Here is a 23,716-nt window from a genome sequence, read left to right as displayed (position 1 = left end):
CCCGCCGCAGCCTTTGCGGGGCCGGCACCGAGGGGCGGGGGCTCTGCTGGAGCACGGCCCCGGGGCGCTTAGACCTCCCCAGTGGGCGCTTGCGTTTCTTAAGGCGGGCGCAGCCGGCAGGTCGCGGCTCTTCCGCGTTGGGACTCGCCGGTGCTTGCCGCCAGCCCGTGGAGTCGTTGTTGTGTCTTTCAGACAGATGGGTTTAACTTAGTAGCGTTCAGTGCAGAATCTGATCTGAATGCGGTTGTGATGAGAGAGAGAATCTGGTGCTAATTTCTGATTTTTTTTGTATCTTCCTCTCGCTCAATTCAGGACTTCCCTATCCTGTGCCAGACATGTCTCGGAGAAAACCCGTATATTCGAATGGTATGTGCCTGTTCGACACTGCAGTCTTTTGCTCTGTTTGGTGATGGTGGCCATAGAACTGTTGGGTTTTGAAGGCTAAAATAAGCTTGAATAAAAGAGGAGATGTTGAGATGCACTTGAACTCTGAATTAGTTAATTCTGCACTACAAAACTTGATTCCTGCTTTTTTTGTATGCCCTGCCATGACTTTAGGTGCATGATTTAAGAATCAACCAGTCAATGGTGCGAGTAGAGAATAACACAACATTGTCTAACGCCTAAAGTACGGGAAATACTAGAAAACAAAGCTTTGGTGCGGTTAAATTAGGTGATGATGAGTGAGATGCTGAAACACTGAATACATTCATACAGTTTCTAGAATGAGCAAGATACACATTGTAAAAATTAGTTCAAAATTGTCTTATGAAGGTTGCTTGACAGTAATCAAATCCTTGTTCTTTTACTGTGGTTTCTTTAGTAGAAGATAAATCAGTCCATTTTATATCACCTTTCTCTGGACTTAGTCCAGTTGCGTATGATCTAAACTCAGATCAAGTGTCTTCCCTTCACTGTTTCCTTTCTCCTAAGACTACTGAAAGTCTTTTGTGAAATTTTTGTGAAACATAATGTGGGCTACCAGTATAGATTATACTTCAGAAATGGCTTACTTTCATGTAATTACAATTTTGTTTGTTAGAAATAGCAATTAATATTTTATTTMATTCTCTGCTCTTCTCCATATGTGGGGTTGATCTGGTAATAGTGTGTTTTATTGAGTGCTTCCATAATCCAAACCAAAAAGGAGTTGAGAGGATTTTTTTGGTTTTGTGGGGTTTTTTGTTTTTGTTTTTGTTTTTTTGTTTTTTGTTGTTCTGTTCACTTGCCAAGGACCATCCTGATCAAGTCCAGACCATAGGGCTGAACAAGTCTAAATGCAAAATAAGAGGGGGAAAAAACACTGTGCTATAATTTCGATGATATTATATATGGGGGAGAGTTTTATGTTGAATGAATGAATATCTTATATTTTATTTTACTGTTTCTGATTATATTTCAGACCAAAGAGAAATATGGAAAAGAATGCAAGGTATGTTTGTTGTCTTTTGAAGAATTGACATCTAAACTGACACACAACTATGAGTAGTAAATATTAATGTTAAAAAGAAATTGTGAGCTTCAGAAAAGTGCTTATCACACAAACTGACAAAATCAGTTAATCTTACGAGACTAAAATTCCTGAAGACTGCATTTTTAGGATTTGCTGTCAGCATTTTTCAGATTTACATTTTGCTCATATTGGCTGTGCTATATTCAAAGGTATTTCAGCATTTCAAATGATCTCATGTTTTCTGTTCATATTTACTCTAACTGGAGTTCAGTTTTTGCTGTGAATAAGTTATTCCTGCCCATCTAGTGATTTGTGTTAGCTATTTAAGAAATAAGCCAGGTTTATTTCTAACAAAGAGCAAGAAATATTTAATGCTGTCTTTTGGAAATATAAGACAGAATGCTTTGTCTTGATTTGAAGAACTTTTTTTTCCCCTTTTTTTTTCTTTTACCAATTGTCATCTGAGTTAGGAAGAAGGTATGTGTTGAAATTTTGCTTTCCTTCCTCAAATTGTGCATACAGTGAAAGCAGATACATCTTTCCAACAGATATCATAGATGACAGTATTTTTTTTTTCTGGATCAAAAGTTCTGTCACCTTTCACTGGCCTTGCTGCTGTGCCAGTGGGTGTTCAATTTAGAAACCATTGGTAATTTGCCTCTTACAGCTCTATGGTGACATCTCCCGGAGTAAAGAAGAATTTCTTTTCCTTTGTGTAGCTTTGCTTTCAGCATTCAGATATTGTACCAACTCAAAAAAGTCCTTCCCAAAACTTTCTCCTGTCAAAATAAAACACCAAAGCGAAACAAATTCTTCATGAGATCATAAGTTTGCTTGTCTGGATCTTTGTGTTAAGGTGGTGAAGACAGACTCATGGTTGAAAGAGATTTGATGTGTTTGGACTTTCTCTGTGAGAACTTGAATGGTGATTTCATTGCTCTGTGGCAATGATACAAGTCTCTACTTTCTGTCTTTCAGATTTGTGCCAGGCCTTTCACAGTATTTCGCTGGTGCCCCGGTGTTCGTATGCGTTTTAAGAAAACAGAAGTATGTCAAACATGCAGCAAGCTCAAGAATGTCTGTCAAACCTGTCTGCTTGACCTGGAATATGGTGTGTACCAAAAAAAAAGAAACTGAGATAAAAAAGCAGTTCTACTTGCCTCTTATAGTTGGTGAAATGTCCTTAAACATATGCTTGTAACTGGCATGATTGTCTCTGTCTCTTGACAGTCTTTGAGGAGAACAAGTCTCAATGATCAAATCCCTTCTGAGGTTCAGGGACACATTTGGTATATAGTATGCCTGGCTAATGCAGGTTGTAATAACTATTTTCACCCTTTCAGCTTGCGCTTAATATGGATTTGGGTTTTAATTTAATTTTAGGTTTGCCTATTCAAGTCCGGGATGCAGGACTCTCCCTTAAGGATGAAATGCCTAAATCTGACGTCAATAAAGAGTACTACACGCAGAACATGGAAAGAGAGGTAATGAAGTCTATTTATAATTATGCTCTGTGCTTGTGGGTGCGTTTCGGGGAGAGAGGGGGCTGAATTTGCTTGTTCTGAAAAGAAATGACCCAGGTCATCTTAAAATCTCTCGGTTGCTCTGATTCTGTGCATTAATTTTCTATAATGACCTATATCTAATTATTTGTCTTTTAACTATTATTTAGATATCCAACTCTGATGGCACTAGACCAGTTGGTGCACTAGGAAAAGCTACTTCCACAAGCGACATGCTGCTTAAGCTGGCTCGGACCACACCTTACTATAAACGTAATCGCCCTCACATCTGTTCCTTCTGGGTAAAAGGAGAATGCAAGAGAGGAGAAGAGTGTCCCTACAGGTATGGATACAGCTTAAACAGTTAATCTGTTCTCCATGGTCGGATATGGGTCCCKCAGGGTTTGAAGAACAGGAGGTGCCACAGCAGAGAGGAGATGTAACACCATGATCAGTCAGTGTGAAACTTGCTGTAAGTTGGTATGTAGTGCCAGTGAATGAGTCTTTGTTGTGGCAAGTTTGCTCATTAAGAATTTGCAGCGTGGTCTTGTAGTGTTTTGCTGAAGCAGTGAACACAGCTCTTCTCTTGCGTAGTTCATTTCTTCCCTTTGTGGCGTCAGCCCCCTCAATCAGTGATCTTTGTATTTGAACAAGAGGCCAATTGAAATCCAGCTCTTCCATTTTGTAGTGTTGAATGTTGAGCTCTCAGGAGTGCTATTCATTCGGAACTCGAAACAACTGAAGCTATAATATGATAGCTGCAATTTAAAATCCTGGGGCTCTTTGTTCCGTTTTGGTATGTTTGTGTGAATAGGTTTAAGGATGTTAGCAATCTTTAGAAGGGAAGGTAGCAGCCATTTTAATCTGATGCAGCTGTGATTGTGCTATTACGAAATGCTGTGTTTACTGAACCTTAGACATGAGAAGCCTACAGATCCAGATGATCCTCTGGCTGATCAGAACATCAAAGATCGTTACTATGGAATTAATGACCCTGTGGCTGATAAGCTTCTGAAACGAGCATCAACCATGCCTCGTCTGGACCCCCCTGATGATAAGACTATTACTACACTGTATGTTGGAGGACTTGGAGATACTATCACTGAGTCAGATCTCAGGTGTGTTGGTGCATTTGTATTGCCCTTACTTTTTAACTTGATGCCTTGATTATGGAATCTTATGTGCATTCTCTGCCAGAATTATTCCTGCAATGTGGAGGTTTCATCTGTGTTGTCATGTTTGAAAGATCTTCTCTCTTGTAAGAAAAGAAAAATCCTGTTCAGTTTTTCATAACGGGGAACTGGTTGGTGGGTGAGTGCAGAGGAGTTCCAGCTTCTTGGAGGACAGATAAACAAGGACATTTATGTGTTTTGATTAAAATTTCTCTCTTAAATATGAGTCATCCTCTGAGCTCTTGAGGAGACCATGTTATGCTTTTTACAGAAAGATCCCATAGCTACTCTCTAGTTAGCCTCTCAGAAAAGCTGCACCAGAATTTTTACTGCTCCGTAATTACAGAGGGGCAAGGGACATCATTTCTAATGGCTGGTCTGGACTGGTGATGGAGAAAAGAAAGTGCTGTGTGCCCTGTTGGTAGGAGGAGTGGGGTTTAATACACATTTTTTCCATGCAGAAATCACTTCTACCAGTTTGGGGAGATTCGGACAATAACTGTAGTACAGAGACAACAGTGTGCTTTCATCCAGTTTGCCACCCGGCAAGCTGCAGAAGTGGCTGCTGAGAAATCCTTCAACAAACTCATTGTCAATGGTCGCAGGCTCAATGTCAAATGGGGAAGGTGAGTGTGGGCTGGCGAGAAGCATTATTTCTTCTTCAGATGCCTTGTGGATACTGTCTTCTGGAGACTTGGTTCTTAAATGAGCAGAGGGGTTCAAATCCAGGTGTGGTGGTTCTTTCATTTTATGCAGTCTTGATGGGTTGGGATAGACACTGAGTTGATAAATAGCAGGGATCCTCTTACAGTCTTGTTCTTTCAGCAGTGGGATTTGGGTTGGAGTGTAATTTGTGTTGGGGGTTTTCTGGTTGAGTCGCTGTATATTGGCTTCTCGCCTGGCTCCTGTAAACAGTTAGCTCACTCTGTATTGACTGTTGCTGACATTCTGTGAATTTTTATCTTTGGTCTGAAGCAATGGATCTAGGTTAGATAATGTGAAATTGTTGTGGTGTTAATATCTGCTCATTCTACCTTTTTTTTTTTTGTCTTTGTTCTCAAACTTTTGTCTGGATTTTAGGTCCCAGGCAGCAAGAGGAAAAGAAAAGGACAAGGAAGGAACTACAGAATCTGGGATAAAGCTGGAGCCGGTTCCAGGACTCCCCGGAGGTAAGGGAGATGTTTTCATCTCTGAAACACTCAATGCTGACCTGCTGCCATGAGAGACTGGAGTTAAACTCTGCTATTTTGGTATTGGAAGTTTGGGACAGCAGAGGCACTGGTGAGCCCAGAGCAGTTATTGACAGCATGTTTCGAGCAGACCCTGCTGGGATCAGAGGAGAGCTTTGCCTAAAAGCAAGTTCTTGGTGAAAAGAGGCCTCCTTGTGTGATGGGTGAAAAGCTAATGCTAAAGTAATTCAGGTCAGAGATACTGGTGACTCACACTGTTCAACACCCAGCTAATGCATTCCTAATTCACTGAGTGTTGTAGGATGGAAAAAGCAAAGCTGGTTGCATGTGGAGAAAATGGTGACTGTTCTGGAGGTTCAGTGCAGTCCTGCTTCTCACTCCTGTTTAGATGTGCAGAAGTAGCAGCAGTCTGCCCTTGTGGGAGAGTTGGCTGTGCCTCCTCTCTGAAGGCAGGTACCTCTGCATTTCTTGATTAAGAGAGATTTCCAGTAACCATGGTGTGCTCTGCTGCAGCTCTCCCCCCGCCTCCGGCTGCAGAAGAAGAAGCTTCTGCAAATTATTTCAACCTACCTCCGAGTGGCCCTCCGGCCGTAGTTAACATTGCCTTGCCACCTCCTCCTGGCATTGCTCCGCCACCACCTCCAGGTACTTGTTTTTCCTATTTGGGTGGGGGCATCTAACTTTGTGCACCAGCGCAGAGGGCTGGAGGTTTAGTCCTTCTTGCTCAGCTGTGCTGTAGCTTATGCATGCCTTGTGTTGATTTTCCTCAACCCTAATCATGCAATCTAAACTGATGATATAAGATGAGCTGTCAGCACAGCTTGATTAAACTGAGCTGCCTGTGGTGTGTGTTCACTTGCAAACTCACGGGTGAGTCAGAGGTTCCTGTTACTGGTACTGAGACCTACTCTGTGCTTTTGCTGGCTGTGTAAGTGCCACATTGACCTGAACTTTGAAGAGTAAGTCTRCAGATAGTTGAACACAAGCCTGTGTTTAGCTATGTGTGTGTATCTATCTGGAGACCACCTTTCTGTGAGACTTAAGGAAACCGTGGGTATATCTGACTGTTGTGGATGTGTTTGGTTTGCTTCATAGTTGAGTAGAAAGCATTTAGATTGGGATTATAGACCACTGTGCTGGCTCCTCCCCCCCCCCACCCAAGGTTATATTTCTGAGCAAAAATGTATGTTGGGTAAGGATTGCCCCCAGTTACACTGGAAGGAGGGGAGGGAAATTTGGGGTTTTGGAAAACCTGGGGGGATAGGCACTCTTTCTAAGGTGTGGCCGTTAGCTTTTCGTAGGTGGTTTTGAATGGTAATGTATCTGCATTGCCTGCTCTGTTGCTTCATCTGAACCTGGCATCTTTGTTTTGTGTCTGCAGGTTTTGGACCACACATGTTCCATGCCATGGGGCCCCCCCCACCCTTCATGAGAGCGCCAGGCCCCATTCACTACCCCTCTCAAGATCCCCAGAGGATGGGCGCCCATGCAGGAAAGCACAGCAGCCCCTAGCACATCATGCCACTTTCATCATTTGAGTAAATGTTATTTTCTAGTTACCATAGTAGCGCCATATGTTGAGCTGTGGGCGAACTAGAGAAGCCTTACTTCCCTGCTTGCAGGCACTGGGCAAGCTGAGCTCTGTGTTGCCGCTAGCTAATCGGATCATTGGTATGTCCCGAATCTTTCACTTAGTGTTTGGAGGGTGGGGGGTAGGGAGGCGAAGGAGGGCAGACCGAAGGGCTGTCAAGCAGACCATGGATCAGTTGTACTAGAATTACAGTGCCGTCAGTGTATCCCGTTTTGCACACTTTTGAAATAAACTTCTGGAAAAACAAAAGCAAACCCTCTTCTAGCCCATTTGATATCCTCAGACTGAGCACTGTGGAATAGATAAACATAACCAGAGACTCTTCTCTGTGTTTAATAACTAATGACTTATTATTCTAATGAGGTACTACATCTTGTAATGTTAAACTAGGACTGAGTGGGAGGTGAAAAACAAGCTGATCAGATGTGCCAAATTCCTGGCTTTACCTTACTATTGCTCTAGAATTTTACTCCCTGCTTTTTCCTGACTTTTTGCTGAAAGAAACTTTTTGGTGCTTCTTTTCTAATCCTGCATTTCCTGAGCAAGGTATTAGGTCTTGCAAATAGTCCCCTGCTAGTGCTGGCATGACCTGGAGTGACAGGTTAACAGCTGCTTATTTTAGCCTCATGAAGGCCCCCCTCCATGGCCTGTAGAGAATTGGATTGTGTTGCTGACAGCTGCAGGGGCAGGCCACAGTGGAGCTGCAAGTCTGTCCTGTTTGTGTTTGGAGGATGATTAGGACTTTCAAGGCCTTTCTATATAGTCCCTCTTAAACTGTGAAATGGATCTGACTTTTTTCTGCTTTGATTACACATGAAACTCTTCTTTCTGTGGCTCCAACTGCAGTGTTTGCCCAGGAGTGCCTGTGTCCTGCATGGAGTCTGCAGTTGAGTAGGGTGTATGGGCATATGGCTGGAGGATTTTAAGATTATCTGTATGTCTGCTGCTTTCGTGTAATAGATCTTTGGGTATCTTTCTGTAAAGCAAAACATGATGGGACCTGTTCTGAAGCCTCATTTACTTGTTTTAAAAAAAATACATTAAAATGTGTGAAATTTTGAACACTCTGCTTAGTCCCTGCTCCCTGAAGCAGGGTGTCTGAGGACTTTGTCTGACGTTTTTGGCTTGCTGTCAAAGAGAAGGTACAGAGGGAGGTATGGCRGTGGGTCCACTTCTAGGTCAGTGCGCTGAACTGTGCAATGCCACTGGGTCCCTCTGAAGCCACCACCAAAGGCTTGTTTGATGCTTCCAGCCTGCAGTGCTGTCATTTGTGGTATAGGAACATACGTGGTGCCAGGGCCATAGCTGGCACATGGGCCTTTCTGCTCTGGAGAGGAAGTTGGGCTTTGGGCACAGGTAACTAACTTTTGTTGGTAGGAGACCATCCCAGGGTGGTGCTACAGGGCTGGCTGAGGCCCTGCTGATGGGTCCGGAAGGGAAGGCTGCATCGTTTGCCRTTGCTCTGGACTTGACTCTCTTCAGTCAGTGCCCATGAGCACCAGTCAGACAGATCTCAGACTCGGGCAGGCTTTACATTTTGGCTCGTTTATTTTTTTTTCCAACCATGTCCCCAGAGGTACACACATTCTTCAGCTGATGGATACGGGAAAGAGATGGGTTTGGAACTGGACCGTATTTGGGCATCATAAGTTTTTAATACTTACGGAGCAGACCTTTTCGTTTTTCCCGTTAGTTTGTCCTGTTGTGTTTCTGGGAGAAGAACAGAGGAATGAAAGCTTCCTTCTGAATGATGTGGTGTTAGAGCAGAATTCCCCTGCGGGATTTCCCCTGCACATCTGTCTTCACTGTACTGGAAATACATTTTACAATTAAGGCTGCTGTTAACTGCGTACAAAACTGGCATACAAAACTTACTTGCCTGGTTTATCTATAGTGGTAGAAACCAATATTTTTATCCTGATTAAAATAAATGTTCCCCTGTTTTTGCAAGATTAAATAAGGGTAACATTAAGGACCTGACAAAAGCAATTGAACAAATGTAGAGACTGCATGTTAACTTAGAGATTTCTGTTAGCTATAAGCAGGGTTTTCCAAACGTTCCTGGTGACTGTCATTATGCTGTCATTACTGCAYATCCCATTGCAAGTCACTGGTGAAAAAGTTTGTGCAGTGAAGGCCTCACTGCTGACTGTTTCATATTCATGGAGAAGTCTGTGCTTGCTTTAGAGACACGGCTGGGCTGTTCTTCCTTCCCACTTATGTTTAAGTTACTGGTATATCCTGACACCTGCAGTATCTTGCAGACTCCCCAGACTGGTGCAGTTGTGCTGTGCATCTGCTCCAGACGGGGCCTGATCCTTATTGACCAACTGTGTAAAGCAAATCCAGCATAACTTAACCGAGAGCTTAGACATTCAAGCAAGGCATGCAGACAGGAAAGGGAAAATGACAACTGCAAAGTACTAGCCAGCAGCTTGTGGAGAAAGCTTGTGGCACAAGTTTCCAACTCACGATGTTGTTCCCCTCCCATATATCCAGGTTGTGCTGTATGTATGTTGGTAAACAGGCAAATGCCCAGTTCAGCATTTGTTTTTCAACCAAGCCCAAGGTAACAGTTTTTAACATGCCAAAGCTGCTAGTAACTTGTTTTGCACATGTTCTTCAATTGTCACCTCCTCTCACCAGAATGACAGATGTACAGTTGTCCTTAAGATGGAATTTCTCTGCAAAGGCACCACCTGTTGAAGTTGGTGTTGTGTGTCAGTGAAGAAGCAGCAAGACAACTGGATGTTACAGCTGGTGGTTCTGCCATTTTCCACGACGTAGGGGAGAGGACAGCCTGTACAGGATATTTTGTACAATGATGGTTACGGGAGCTTAGAGAGATCTTGCGTTAGAGATGAGAACTTGGCTGGTTAGGCTAGTGCTAAATGCCCTTGTGACAATGGCTGGTATGAGAGGGATTCAAAATGGTCCCAAATTGAGCTTGTTCAAATCCCTTGGAAAAGGATGACAACCTGAGACCATTAGCTTAGCTTTCATGAAGTGCGTAGGCAAGAATATTTATTCCCTTCTGCCCTACTGTGCGAGGTATGTTTGAGTCTAGCAAGAAAAGCATCCGTGGCGATGGGGAAGGGAGTGTCTTACAGCTCGTCACTCTCTGGTAGAATCCGTACCCAACCTTGCGGTGCTCTGTTGAAGTTGCGTCTGTGGGAAATCAGCTCCAGAGTGCTCAGGTTATCAAACTCCATTGCAGGCATAGAGAATGTGTCACTGATTTGTGCTCTGTCAAATGGGATGGGAGTCCTGCATCACAAGAGAAGGTAGACTTAGCTCGTCACAGAGAGAGGTTGTGCATGTTTGTAATGGTGAGGGACAGGAAAAGCAGATCTGGACTTTTTCACTCCTTATGAGCCCGGTAGCAGCGTAACAAGACCTGCAGCAAATGACAGCCCTTTTCTTCCTGCCTAAAATGCCATTATAATCTCTGCTAGCCTAGCAAGATACTTCTGTTGTATAGAGTGAACCTCAGCTGAAGCTTTGGCAGGTTTCACATAGTGTTTTGTGGTGCACGAGTTTTAGTGGCCATACTGGGGAGAGGGGAAGCCATAGTCTCTCTTTTTATGGGCTCTACCAACAGCCATAGAGATGTGCTGTATGTGAAAAGGATCAGATTAGGAGAGCAGGTGACAGGGACGAGCCCACTGATCTTTAAAAAGGGACTCATCTGCAGTTAATGTGTTCGGTTAAGGACTGAGGCTATGTTAGTGCTGCCTCCTGATTGCTCTAGCACATGTTCAGGCAAATGTCTTTTTCTTGGCCTTCACTCCAGTCTGTGTTTTGGGACAGCTTCTTTTGAACTATGACTAACAGGAGGAGCAGTGCGGGGGCAAGAGCTGTCATCCCTTTCTGGAGAAATGTGAAAAGGGACTGAGGAACAGAGCACCAGGCCCCTGAAGAGCCAGGAAATGCTGGGTTTGGAGCAGTGCATGTACGCTGATCTAGCAATGAGGCATAGCTGGGAATGTTTGCTTTGGGAAGTGTTGTTCTAACATGAATAACGTGGCACTGTTTTGCAACAGCATCCTAGGGAGAAATAAGGAGGGAGAAGGTAAATGGGAGAGATTTGTTTCAGATATTCTCTCCCTCTCTGGGAAAAGGTAGTCATTTTCAAAGCTGTGTTCTTGCTCTCTCTCAAGGTGACACACCTTAGCAAGCTAGCTGGATATCTTTGCACCACAACCTGAATTTTTAAGGTTGGGAATAAATCAGTCTGCTTTAATGCAGTTGCTATTGAGATGGTGAACTTCTCATTGGCCTGTGACAAATGTGAGCTGTTCTGGGATTCACCTTGCTATAGGCAAGACCGCTGGCTTCTCACTAGCTGATTTGATCCAAAAAGCATGTTTTTCTGCATTTTGGTATTTGATGAACTGAGAAGTGATTTAAAAGCCAACAGCTTGGAGGACCATAAAAAAAACAGTTAAAAGTGGATTGGCTCTCTGCTTCTTTATGCCTCAGTGAAGAATTAGAGGAGGTGGCAAGAGGCTTGGTGTTAAATTAGCATCCATCTGTATTAAATAACAGTTCAAGACTTTAAATAGAAAGGCAGCATGCGAGAGGGGAGAAATGGTACAGGGCAAAGCATTATTCAGAAACATGCCCTTGCTTCAGTCCCCATCCATAAATAAATGCTGAGGCAGAAACATGGCTAAACGTTGAAAGAAAAGAGCCAAGTGTCTGCAGCAGCTTCTTGTTCTCCCTCAACAGCACCTCCTCTGATGTTACTGCACCAGGAAACTTTGAGATGATTGAATAACCTGGAAGGAGATACTAAGGAAACTGCTAATACAGCTCCTTTGCTTCTCCACGCTTTCCCTCAAACAGTTGACTGGACTTCAGCCTGCTTTCTCTTGGCTGCCCTCTGGGTTCTTGTTCCTTCTGCTAACCCTGCCATCTCTTCCCTTCCCTCTCTCATTTCTCTCCTTCCCGCTCCAGTACTGATCAGAACACCGTCACACTTTCAGTACGGAGATGCATGGGGAAGAATGCCTCCCTGGAGAAGATATGGAAGAGAGGAAACACATAGGTCTTAAGTGTGCAGCTTGCCAGGCACTAGGGCAAAGCTCCAGTGCTGAGGCTGAGAAGATCAGAGAGCAGCAAAGGGACAATGGCAGCATTGTCTCCACTCTGCCCGGGTTCAGGTTGATCTCTGCCCTTTGGGACGGCAGAGAGCCATGTTTTCAGTGTGGAAGGGTTGCTAGTCCCCCTGCAATGCCCTTCTGCCAAGTTTTCAAAGCAGAGCAGTGATGCTCCATGTGATTTAAATCCAAGCACGGTGAGGCTTCAATAAAGTTGCTGTCTACAGAGGTCACCACTGCTGCAGACAGTCTGAAGTGGGAATAGTGCTATATCTCAGTAGGGAACTCCAGTGGGAGTCCAGGCACTCACAGCTTGCCTATTGGAAGGTGACTTTGGCCAGGCCACCAGGACTAGCATCTTTTCATCTTTATGAAAGAGGCTTTCAGTGAGCAGGAGAGCCAGGGCCTCAGTTTTCAGATTCCTTGAGAAGATGTTCATTTTAAAAGTTCAGTTCTCATTACTCTAGCTTGTGTTGCAGGTACTTTGCTACCACCAGAACTCCCTCTCCTGAATCCTCACCAAACACCTTTCCAGAGAGTTGATTTTCCTTGAGGGTTTCTGCACCAGCATCCTAACCTCAACCCCAGTGTAGTTTGGAGGCTCTGAGGAGGCATACCAGCAGCGCTCTGTTGGAAGCAGCCTCAGGATAGGATGTGGAGCTTGCCAGGCTGAGCCACCAGTAAAAGGTCTGGAGACTTCAGTCTCACGACTGTGTTTGGAAGGAATCTGGTGACATTTTAGCACCTTGTGGAAAGATTAACCTTGTACCTCCCACTGCTTCCAGCAGCTCTTGGGTACCTTAAGAAAACTGAGACTTGACGCTGTCTGCTGTCATTCTTCTACCCAGCCCAGACCTGAGTCTGGCTGGGAACTGTGGCAATTCCTTCTCCAGGACCGCGTGAATGAGTCCTGGAGAAGTCCTCCCAGATTTCAGTGGTCATCCCTCGGCCTGAGGTTACCCAGTGAGATCAAGTGCTCAGGGCTGCACAAGGCAGTGACAGAGCTGAGATGAGGACTGGGGAACTACTGGAAGCAGGGACCTTTGCAGAGGGGCCAGAACGGAGCTTCTAATATTTTCTTTGCCTTTTCTCAATAGGAAAAGATTGACCTGAGCCCTTTTTTTGTTTACACTGCTCCCCTTTGGTGTATAAAGGGGGCATGGACTATTTATTGTGTTTTTTCCTTGCAGGCTAGCATGTGCTGTTCCTCCTTGAGGCTTCATTGTCGCAGAGGAGTCCCAAGGAGGAAGGCAGAGCAGGATTAGTGCAGCTCTCACTTTGAGAGCAGGGATCCACGTGCCTTGTCCTGTTCCAGTGCTGCACCACAGCCCTCCACCCCCTTGCTCCAGGGCTGTGGAGGCGAGAGGCTAGAATGGCTTAGCAGAGGAACAGACAGCCAGAGGCCCCACAGGCTGATGTCTGAGCCCCAGCCAGACCCGTGGCCAGTGTTACCTGTTGAARCTTCTGAAGTCCCCGTGAGTGGGTTTCATAGGCAGCTGGTTCTCGCTGTCCGCAAGGTGGTCCTTCTCGCTGAGGAACTCCTGCCACGGGGAACGGTAGCCCTTGGGGATGGCAGTGATGTTAAACTTCTCAGGGGGGACTTCTTTGAGGGGGCCAGAGTAGCCTGCATTTGGGAGAGAGAGAGAGCTTTTGCTGCTGCAGTGGCAGCCAGACTGTGGCAATGAGATCCAGGGCTAATGGTCCCTCCTGTGCAGGGGCAGGTGAGCCTGGGAACAGACCTGCCTTTGCACAGCCATGGAGGACCTTCTGCTGTGGGGGGAAATATACATCTATATGTAAAAATATGTTTATATATCTATAAATACATCAATATATATATTTATAGATGTATTTTTCCTAATGTTGATCCCCATTCTGATGTTTTTTAATGATAACCTGGAAGGCCTGAGGGGTAAAATGCCTGAATGTTGCTCCTGGAACTGAACCCTTTAAAAAATATTTTTTAGTTTTTTTCCTTTTGAAGAAGACTGTTTTCCAGAGGCAGTTTGATGTGCTCTTTCAAACAGGCCATACCAACACTGTCTGTTTTCACCAAAGTTCGTGGGATGGTTATATGGAGGATCATCAGCACGAAGCAGCTCACTAGCTCCCTCCAGGCCCAGCTTGCTGCCTCGGTGGCTGGGGCTGCTGTGCTGTGCTGCAGTACTCTTTGCAAAATGATAAGAAATAGGGCTGTCCTGCAGGAGTGCTGGAGAAGGGCAATGCCTGGGAGCATATCAGGGCCTGGGGAAAAATAACCTAGAGACCGGAATTCAGACCAGTCTGCTGTGAGAGCAGTGAATTGCAGGGAGACTCTGCACAGCTTGTATTCTGCCTGTCCACGTCCCAGAGGGCAGATGCCTCCCATCCCTGAGGCTGCCCTGCAGGACTGCTTCCTTCTGCCATTTCCGCAGCTCCTGCGGTGTGTGCRGTGCTTTATGGATAGATGTAAAGAGGAGAAACCTGTTTCAGCCCTGGAGGGGTGGCTCTCACCAGCACAGACTCCAGCGACGGAGGCTGGCCAGACAAGGAGTGAGGGAGTAAGGTGAAGAGCACAGGCCTCAAGTTCATGCCTTAGAGGGACAGACCATAGTGCCTTGCCCATCTCCCACCTGGTGTCCCCCAACACTGGGATCCTTCTAGGGATTTCTATAGCTCTGTACTAAGATCACAGTGAAGTTGGCTTTGTGGTGTAGACAACATTTACCCGGGGCCAGAGCATCTGGGTTGAGAGCTTTGCTCATCTGCAAGACTTTCTCTGTCTTCTTGGGCACTTTGGGAGGGCCCCCCCGGGCCGATGCTGCCACATGGAGCTCGGAGTGGTAGCTCTGCTGGCCCTCAGCGACGTCACCCGCCTGTGGATGAGAGAGTAAGTGGGGCACTGGGGGAGACCTCAGGGCAGGTCATCTCTGCTGCCTAAGGCAGGGTTCACTGGAGAAGGTGGGATGCTAGCAGGGCAGCTTTCCTATTGAGCAAGGGAGTGCAAAGCAATCAGACAGCCCAGAATCCTCAGCAGAGGACACTGTTAAAAGCACCTCTGAGCAGCTGTGCACGCTGTTATCAGAGCCTGCAAGCGGGAGCTGTCAGTGCCTGTCCAGAAAGGCCTCATTCAAGCCCAGAGCCCTGGACAGAAGCTGGAGATCAGCAGTCCCAGAGGTGCCATCAGTCACCCCTGAGCAGCTATGCTCGAGCCTGGGGCAGCAACTGCTTCTCCACCTACTCACCATCCACTCGTTTGCCGTTCCCTCCAGGTAGCCTTTCTCCATGCCTGCTCCTGTCCCCGAGAGCTGCAAGAAGCAAGGAGAGGGGTTAGCAGGATGTGGAGGAGACTGTGAACCATTCCCTTCCTCTTCTGTGGACCCCGAATGTGACATTTGGCCAWCCTGTACGTCCAGCCCCACCAGACAATTGCTTCTCTCTCCTCTCCCTTAGTTTCAGACCAGCCTGGAGTAGCCCTTATGCTTGGCCGTGGGCCCTTGAACCCAGCAATGGGCCCCTGGGCTTTGCAAGCCATCTTGATAAAACTTATTGCCATTAACTGAGTGTGGCAGTCCTGCTGAGAGAGAGCTAGAGCCCCCCTGAGAAGTGCTTTCCTGCAAAGGCTGTGAAAGCTGGGGAAATGCCATCCTGCTCAGAGCTGGGGTGTCAGGAGCGACAAGGAGACCCACCTTCCTGTAGCCACTGGGATACTCAAAGATGAAGCGCTGCATCCGCTTCTGCCTCTGCTGGAAGAGCTGGGAGCCCCGGTTCGTCCGCAGTGACAGCTCCTCTATCATCACGTCCTGTGGTGTGCTGACCTTCTTGCCCAGGTCCAGCCGGGGGGCTGAGGACACGAGGGAGGAGCACAGCGGGAGCTGATGTCATTGTAGTATGGAGGATTCCCAAGCTCAAGGTAAGGAGAGGACAGCAGTATCCCCTTGCTCTGGCTGGGCAGAGCCTATACCAGCCCCTCAGAGGGGTCTGCATCTCACAGAGCTTGGCCCTGCGACCCCACCCGCACAGGAATTGTGCCAGTGACCAGTGTTTCCTTGGTGTGGGGATTCGTCAGGGAGTTATCTCAAGTCCAGAGGCTCAAAGCAACCTCTCATGGTCCAGTGCATAGACCCCTTCTGCTCTCAACAAACATTTACTGTCCCTTGGGGCTGTAATGCGAGAAGGGACCAAGAACATAGACATCAAGGTCCCAGGGACTTGGGCCAAGGGCTCCAGCCGGAGCTGGATCCAGCCCCTCAGCATGGGGAGTGACACCCCACGCTGTCCTGGGAACTGCAGGACCTCCTGGTGTCTCTTACCATCTCCTGGTCCTGGTCTCATGATGGTCATCGCCTGCTGTCACAYTCCTGGTGTGGGTCCGTGGAAGGGGGCTGGTTCCTGCCCAGCTGGAAGAGAGAGGCAGCCCCGTGATGACGGCTGCAGCGCAGGATGTGTCAGCCCCCAAGTGTGCTGTGGGGAGAGGCCAGGCTTTGTTTGGCTTTGAGTCTTGGGGCCCAGGTTTTCCCTCTCTGGTTTGGAGAACATACAAGTATTGCCAGGCCAGGGAATCTCCTCTGGGAAACAGCTGAAGAAAGGGCTTGTGCTGTGCTGCGCTGGGGCTCTCTAAGGCCCAAGTAGCCAGCCTCTAGCAGGGCAAAGATGTAGAAAGCGGCTCTTCACCCTCTGCTGAGTCGCAGCTGAGCTTCAGACTGTCCTTTCTGCCAGTGCAAGAGCCTCCTCCTCTGCACCTCCTGCCCTCTGTGCTCTCTAGATACCTCTACCTGGAGTTTCCCTGCTTCTGCTTCTTAATGTCACTCTGTGCTGTTTGCTGCATTTCACATCTCCCCAGACAGCATCATTCCTGCATTACTCTCCATTCGCTGTTTGGGAGGAGCTCAGGCACTGTTCCCAATGGCAGTCTGTCCACAGCATGCTAGGTCAGGCTGCCCGGTATGGCCCACCAGCCTGGTGACCCTCAGCTGCTCCTCAGTTCAAGCTGGGAAGCAAGAGAGAGCATAGCCCTGTCCAGAAGTGTGGTGCAAAATTCACTGCTGCTCCCACTACAGCGCTCTCCTGGCACCCCGCAGCAGGGAGTTCCCTGGATTAACGTGGACGGCTGCGAGCAGAAGGGTGTCCTCCGCTGTGCCTAGCACCTCTGGGTGCTGTCACTCAGTGTGCACCAGCCAGTTTTTGGATTTGTCACTTGTTCATCTCACGCCCCACCCGCCTTGAGACCCTTGGGAAGCCTGGACCCACCACCTGGCCTCTGTGCTTGTTCTCTCTCCCCTTCGCCTTTCCTTAAAGCAGAAAACATCCCCAGCTCTCTCCCTGCCTGCAGCGAGCTGGTGTCCTTCGGCACCTCTCTGAGCCCTGCTCGCAGCCCACCAGAGCAGCCCCCGTGGCCTCGCAGCCCTCCTGGGTGAGCAGGGGCCCTGGCTGCCACCTGCACCGGCGGCTCCAAGTTAGCAGGAGCTATTTTAAGCCTGCCCTGGCTGGAGCGGGAGCTGAAACTCTGACCCTGCAGGGTACGCGAGCCCACGGATGCCTGGGCTGATGAGCCTAGTGAGGGGCCGAGCTGTGCCCAGGGCTCGCGGATATCACTGCCCTCTCGCAGGGCTTGCAGGGCACCAGGCACTACAACGAGGAGCAAGGGCTGGGTTGCTCCTTAGCTTCCAGCTGTCCTCATCTTCCTCAGGCCAGGGACAAGGCTGGTCCYACTGGGGAAGTGGGTCACAGCTCACAGCATGTGCTGAATACAGCCCCCTTCCCCAGCAACACTTGGAAATCCTCCCTGCCCCACGCGAGGGGTCTCAGCTACCAGGGCCAGGCTGACCTTGCCTCCCTCGCAGCCGCTGCTGCCGGTGAGAGCTCTGATACCCGAGCTGCACCATGGCCCTGGCCTGACCAGGTGCCTCTTCATCCAGCCTCTGAGCTGGGGCTGGCAATGGGGCGGCGCCAGCAGCTGCCCACCCGGGGGCCTCCTTGCTGCAGGAAGCAAACATCCCTGCCTTTCCAAAGCAGGGACTGCAGTAGTGCAGACCAGCCTAAAATTACCCAAGGCCTCCCGGGCGCAGGCTGAGTGTGGGTGCAAGCACACTCCCGCGCGGCTGGAGCGTTCGTCTCGGCAGCGAGTGCAAGGAGAGGGGCCGYGCATGGCCCCTTTGGGTGTTGCTTAGCGTCTGTTGCCTCGGGCCAATGCTGATGCATCGTTGCATAAAAGCACCCCTACCCCAGACTTAGGGGTTCCCTCAGGGGCTGCCATTACTCAGTGCCTGGCACAAGGGCCCACATCCTTCCACGTTAAATATTAACCAGCCTCTGGGGGCATCAGCACAGCCTTCCCTCTGCCTGGCACGAGACCCTGGGACTGGCAATTGGGCTCTTCCCTCACCCTGCCTCCCAGTGCCCTCTCCCCCCAGGTACCAGCCATGTCCCATGGGAGATCACACTGCGACCCCCACGGTGGCGACGTCCCCATGTCCCCACTGCCACAGGGTGTCCCCAAGCCCCACGYGCCTACATGTTGCCTCCCCTACCTGGCTGGGGGACAACTCAGACTCCCTCCGTGCCGGGGACTGAAGATGCTCTCCTGCAGCTCTGGGGAGCAGGCTGCAGCTTGGGTTTGGCCACCAGCACTCGGTGGCCCCAGCGAGCCCTGTGCAGCAGCCTGCCGGCTCCCTGCCTCTTGCCCTGACCCGTGCTGGGCCCCAGCCTGGATGTCAAGGTCTGGCCGTGGGACAGCAGTTATTTCTGGTTGAGAAAGGGGGCGGAGCAGGGCCAACCCTTGGGGACAGGGATGCCGTCACCCCCGCACGGAGCAGGGCCAACCCTTGGGGATGGGGACGCTGTCACCCTGGCATGGCCAAGCCCAACGGCTGCTGAGCGCAGCCCCTGGCTCCCCCCACGCACAGGCACTGCTTGTGCCTGCACCTGCATCTATTCCAACCCCATGTCTCTGTGCCGGTGGGTGCATGGCCCTGGGAGTGCTCAGACACGTTTGCACACCCTCCGGCCTGCTTGAGGATGTCACAGTGTCACCTCTGCGGGGACGGAGCTGCTCTGCCGGTACCGGACCCTGCTGGTACCCAGGCACCCGCCTGGCAGCTGGTGACAACTTTCCCTGTATTCTGCTAGCGGGGGGGGGGGGGGAACACATCCAGGACGGGGCAAAAGCCAGGGCTGGATGGGCTGTGCAGAGCAGGGACGAGCCATGCTGAGCCCTGGGCAGGATCCGTGCCCCGTGCTGCATGTTAGCAGTGTGACTGGTGAGCACAGCTCAGCCCTTGCTGGTGCAGGCTCGAGAGAGGAGGCCAGCAGACCCCAGGCATCCCCAGCCCTGCGTGGGCGTCCGTGGGTGCGTTTGCCTTGGCACCACTTCTGTCATGGTCCTGGGTGTTACCTGTCTCCCAGGATCGCCCAGACCCCAGATTTGCCAGGACTCCTGGCACGCTCCTTGCTCCCATGGGCCCCACGGTTTGGCCGGCAGCGTGTGGCTGTGGCGGGGCTGGATGGGTTTTCTGCAGGCTCCGCTTGCTGCCCTGAGCCTCAGCTCTGCCGCAGCCCCTCCGGGCCCTGCTCCTTTGCGCTGGTGTTGAGGAAGAGGCTTGTGTCCCTCAGAGGGGACATGCGGAGGGCAGCGGGAAATGTGGCTGCTCCAGAGCCACACACAGGGGCTGGGATAAAGGCAACGGCAGCCGCAGCCTGCAGGCAGCCCCAGCTGTGCCTCAGTGGCAGCTGCCAAAAAAAAGCACCACCCCCCCTCCTTGCTGCAGCCCTGCAAGCAAGTTGGAGCAGCTGGGTGGTGGGTGCACAGCAGGAGGTGGCTGGGTGCCCCGGAGCATCCAGCCAGGCCGTGGCAGCCCCAGGGGCAGAAAGGAGCCAGGCAGTGTGGGATAATGGCAGTTTATTTCTGAGCTGGGGATACAACTGCGTGGCGAAAGGAAGGTCGTAGTGGCTGGTGGAGCGGAGAAGGGAAATGTGTGCCTCAAGGAGGACAGGCTGGTGGGGCAGCAGCGGGATGGCTGACACAGCCCCAGGCACTGGCTTTCTCTACTCGAGGTGTCCCAGGGAAGAGAAGGGAAGGGGTGACCCCATGCTCTGCTACAGGGAATGTGCCAGTGCCTGACAGACCAAACACATTGCCTCGTCTTAGGGTAGGTCCTACCACCCCCAGCGCTGCATCTCCTGGGCAGGGGGCTGCTATGTGTGGGGTTGGGCTGTGTCCTCACTGTCCTAGCATCTCTCTGGCACCCTGGGACTGGCTGAGGACACTAGGGCACCTGGTGCCCCTCTCCGTGTGGCCAAATGCTCTGGGCACCCACTGCTCTCCCCGACACCCACTGCTCTCCCAGGCTCTGCCATGTAACTGCATCGGCCCTGACACCCTCCTCTTTCTGGCACCTGCCGGCGCCTCCTCCAACACTGCCGCCTTGAGCCCCTTGCAGGGAGCTGAGCTCCCCGTGGGGACCCCGTCCCGTCCCTGAGACCCTCTCCACACTGCCTGCTGCACTGAGACCTCCCGCAAGCCCTCTGCAACCTGCACCACGTCCTTCGCCCCTCACATGGCCCCGCCACCTCCTCCCAGCTGGCACCTGTGGCTGCGCCAGGCCATCGGCCCCACTCGGCCCTTCGGCCCTACAGGGGCTGGGGTAGGGGATAGTGGTGAGCACGGGGATGGGGGATAGGGATGGGGGGGGAGGGCTGGGGGTGGGGGATAGGGATGGGAACAGCCCTCTCTTTGCCTGGGCCGAACTGGGGGTAACCAGCAAATGGTCCCCTTGACATGACAATAAATAACTTTGGCTTTCTCTTTGGTCACCAGGGGAAGAATCTGGGGAAACTTCTTTGAGAAGGGGTCAAATGTTAAAAAAAAAAAAAAAAAAGACAGTGAAGATTTGAGGGTTTGGGAAATGGACTGGAAAAGCAACTTTTCCTCTCACAAAATCTGAATAGAAATGAAACCAATATGAACTGGAGGCCGGGCCATTTGCCCCTGCCCGGGAACGCTCCCGGAGAGCTGGTGGGCTCGGCCCTGCCATGCCGGGCAGGGAGAGAGTGCCGCCCCGCCAGGGCACGCTGCCACCCCGGGCAGCCGCGGGGCGTCAAGGGGGGATGGATGGGGCATGGGACACCAAGGCGTTGGGGACCGACCGCACAACCCGTCCCAGCCCTGCTCCGCTGCGCGCAGCCGAGCAGGCGGCTCCCCCGGGGCCGTGAGCGGCRGGGGCCGCGCAGGGCTGCCCCTGCCCGGCTGCCCTCCTCTCCCTGCTGACCACGCAGTCCTGCCGGTAAAGGTTAGGGCAGTAAAAATAGAGCCGGGCCATGGGATCCTGGGCAGGCAGGAGGCACCTGACCCCGCCGGCATGCTGGAGGAGCCAGGGACCAGCTGGAGGAGGAGGAGGCAGCTCTGCTGGGGCCGCGGGGGCTGGAAGCTGGCGTGGGGGACAGGCTTTCTTTGCACATCCCAGGCTTGCCCCCCCCCCCCCGGGCCTCCTTTTCTCTCCCATCCTTGTCGGATAGCCGGGAAGGCGCTGCCGAGGCAGAGCGCGGGATGCATCCTCATTTCAGCTGTGCAATGGCCCCTGGAAGGACGGAGCCCTGTCCCCAGCCTTCCCAGCGCCCGCAGCCCACGCCATGGGGCAGGGCCTTGCTTGCCACTGTTTTTTGGCAGCTGCAGCCCCAAGGTTGGGGGCGTTCGCGATGAGGTCCCTGGGACACGAGCTGTCCTCCGTCAGCGCAGGGGTTTCAGCACTGGCTCTTGCTGGTGGGCGCAGGGGCAGGGAGGTCCTCGCGGGCCAGCTGAACTGGTGGCCACGCAGCGGCTTGGAGGGAGTGGATGTGGCCAGGCCCCTTTGCACGCTGGCTGTGGGGCAGGACTGCGCCGCTCGGGGGGGGGGGGAGCACGAGGCTCCTTGGCTCCCCGGGGACATGTCCAGCTCAGGGCTCTTGGGGAAGGCGAGGGAGTTCACACCTCCTGCAGGCTCGTGGCCTCCAGTCCCCACGAGCGCTGGACGAGGAATGGCCTCCAACGCCGTCCTCAGGCCAGGATGCGGGATGAGCTGGGCCCTTCCCACGGCCCCTTCCCTGCGCTGCTGGGATGCTGCTGCCAAAAGGGCGGTTTGGGGGCTTTTTGGCCTCGTGCTGCACCGGCAATCTTTCCCTCCGGCCTGTTACCAGGTGGGCGCAGAAGCAACACGTCATCGCCCGGGGTAGGAAAGCAAACCCCGTGCGGGGACGCAGCACGGACGACCAGCGCCTTCGCCCGCTCGGGACCGGGAGCTGGCAAAGCTGCTGGGATCCGCCCCGGGGCCGGCCGTGGCCACCACCACCACTGGGTCCTCGCCGCCCGGGGATGGCAGCACCTCGGCTCGCGGCCCAGCCTGCCGCCGGCGCGTGGGGCGGGCGGCCCCGGCGGGTGTGCGGGGGCTCGCCGGTCTAGGAGGTGCAGGGGGCCCCCGGCGGGAGCCCGCCCTGCTTCAGCCGCAGGCTCCCGCTCCAGCCCCGCGGGCAGATGTTGAAGCTGTGGATCCCGGGGCTCTTGGCCCCTGAGTCTTCGGAGTCGAGGGAGACGTCCGAGTCCGTCGGGGACCGGGAGGTGTAGCGCTTGGCGGGGGACCGCGCGCCCACCGTGGGCGACGGCAGGGGGCTCTTGAAGGTTGGCGAGCAGGCGCCCAGGGTCCGGGGGCTGGCGCAGGAGGAGGCACCGGYGGGCAGCGCCCGGGGCTGGAGCCGGTGGCCGTCCGCCCAGCCGGCCCTGGCAACCGCGGGGCTGGTGCCGGCAGCCGTGCCGAGCCCCGGCGTGCCGGTGGAGAAGCGCTGCCCGTTGGCCCGGGGCGACTGCAGGGGGCTTTTGCAGGTGGGGGAGAGGCTGCCCAGGGTGCTGGGGGTGCCGCAGGCTGGCGGCACCCGCGGGGACCGCGGCAGGCTGGGGGTGCCCGAGCCGGCCGGCGGGGTGAAGGGCCGGGAGCCCTCTGGCCCCACGGCTTTGGGAGAGGAGCTCTTCCTGCGGGCGGCGYTGATGATGTTCCTGGCGAGCCGGGCTTGCATCTGGCGGCTGGCCTTGGGGTCGGCCTCCTGCCGCAGCGGCGACGGGGACCGCTCGCTCCACGGCGGGGACGCGGAGGGCCCCTCGTCGAGCTCGGGCACCGAGGCCGGGCTCGCCCAGCCGTCGGCGCTGCCCTGGCGCCGCGCGGGCCGCGGCGTCCACGTGGGGGAGGCGGGCAGGGACGACCGCCTTTCCTGGAGGGGGACAGAGAGCAGGTTAGTGTTTTAGCCCTGCGGTGCGCCGCGGGGGACGCAGGGGACAGAGCCCGGCCATGGGCGGCGGGACGAGCCGGGGGCCGCTGGCTCCCAGCCCCCTCCACCTAACCCYGCTGCCCCCGGCTGCCCAGCAGCTCCTCGCGAGCCGGCAGGAAGAGAGGAGACAGAGCTGACAGTGCACTTGAGTGTATTAAGAAAAAGGAAAAAGATACACGGAAGAAATTAAAGCAGAGTCAAAAGGCAGCTTGTTAATACAGAGAYGGAGGCAGGAGCAAGGGAACTGCAGAGGCTCCGGGCAGCTGCCGCAGCACCTGCCCCACGTGCCGGCACGGCCGGGGCTGGGAAACGCTCCCCCCGCCCCGTTCGTCTCCTCCAGCCGCACGCGTTGGGGTGCGCGCCGGGACCCACCGTCCCGGTGCCACAGCTCTCCGGGAAGCCGCCGCAGCCTTCCTCGGCTCGGCGTCCGGGCAAGGG

At 52.3% G+C, this 23,716-nt stretch overlaps 3 protein-coding genes across 3 annotated transcripts in view; 1 reads left to right on the top strand and 2 right to left on the bottom strand.

The window, feature by feature from the left end:
• The first annotated feature begins 230 nt into the window (after positions 1–230).
• On the top strand, positions 231–7,162 carry RBM22 (RNA binding motif protein 22). The gene is made up of 10 exons (XM_026091385.1): positions 231–366; positions 1,403–1,432; positions 2,432–2,564; positions 2,837–2,937; positions 3,126–3,298; positions 3,873–4,073; positions 4,589–4,753; positions 5,208–5,296; positions 5,831–5,962; positions 6,699–7,162. The coding sequence occupies exons 1-10, from the start codon at positions 364–366 to the stop codon at positions 6,827–6,829; spliced, it is 1,158 nt and encodes a 385-aa protein (XP_025947170.1). The 5' UTR covers positions 231–363; the 3' UTR covers positions 6,830–7,162.
• Positions 7,163–9,085: 1,923 nt separating this feature from the next.
• MYOZ3 (myozenin 3) lies at positions 9,086–16,528 on the bottom strand. Its single transcript, XM_026091371.1, is given in 6 exon segments — positions 9,086–10,175; positions 13,463–13,634; positions 14,718–14,891; positions 15,231–15,297; positions 15,679–15,833; positions 16,303–16,528. Coding segments are annotated over 6 exon segments (957 nt in total). The 3' UTR covers positions 9,086–10,012.
• A 5,889-nt stretch (positions 16,529–22,417) lies between these two features.
• Positions 22,418–23,716, bottom strand: part of SYNPO (synaptopodin) — a 16,988-nt gene continuing 15,689 nt past the window's right edge. The window contains exon 3 of the mRNA XM_026091370.1: positions 22,418–23,221. Coding sequence (XP_025947155.1) covers positions 22,418–23,221 — 804 coding nt within the window. The remainder of the gene's footprint in view (positions 23,222–23,716) is intronic.

Source organism: Apteryx rowi, unplaced genomic scaffold (assembly GCF_003343035.1).
Source record: "Apteryx rowi isolate R43461 unplaced genomic scaffold, aptRow1 scaffold_90, whole genome shotgun sequence".
Taxonomy (NCBI): domain Eukaryota; kingdom Metazoa; phylum Chordata; class Aves; order Apterygiformes; family Apterygidae; genus Apteryx; species Apteryx rowi.
This window is presented reverse-complemented; position numbering and strand designations above follow the sequence as displayed.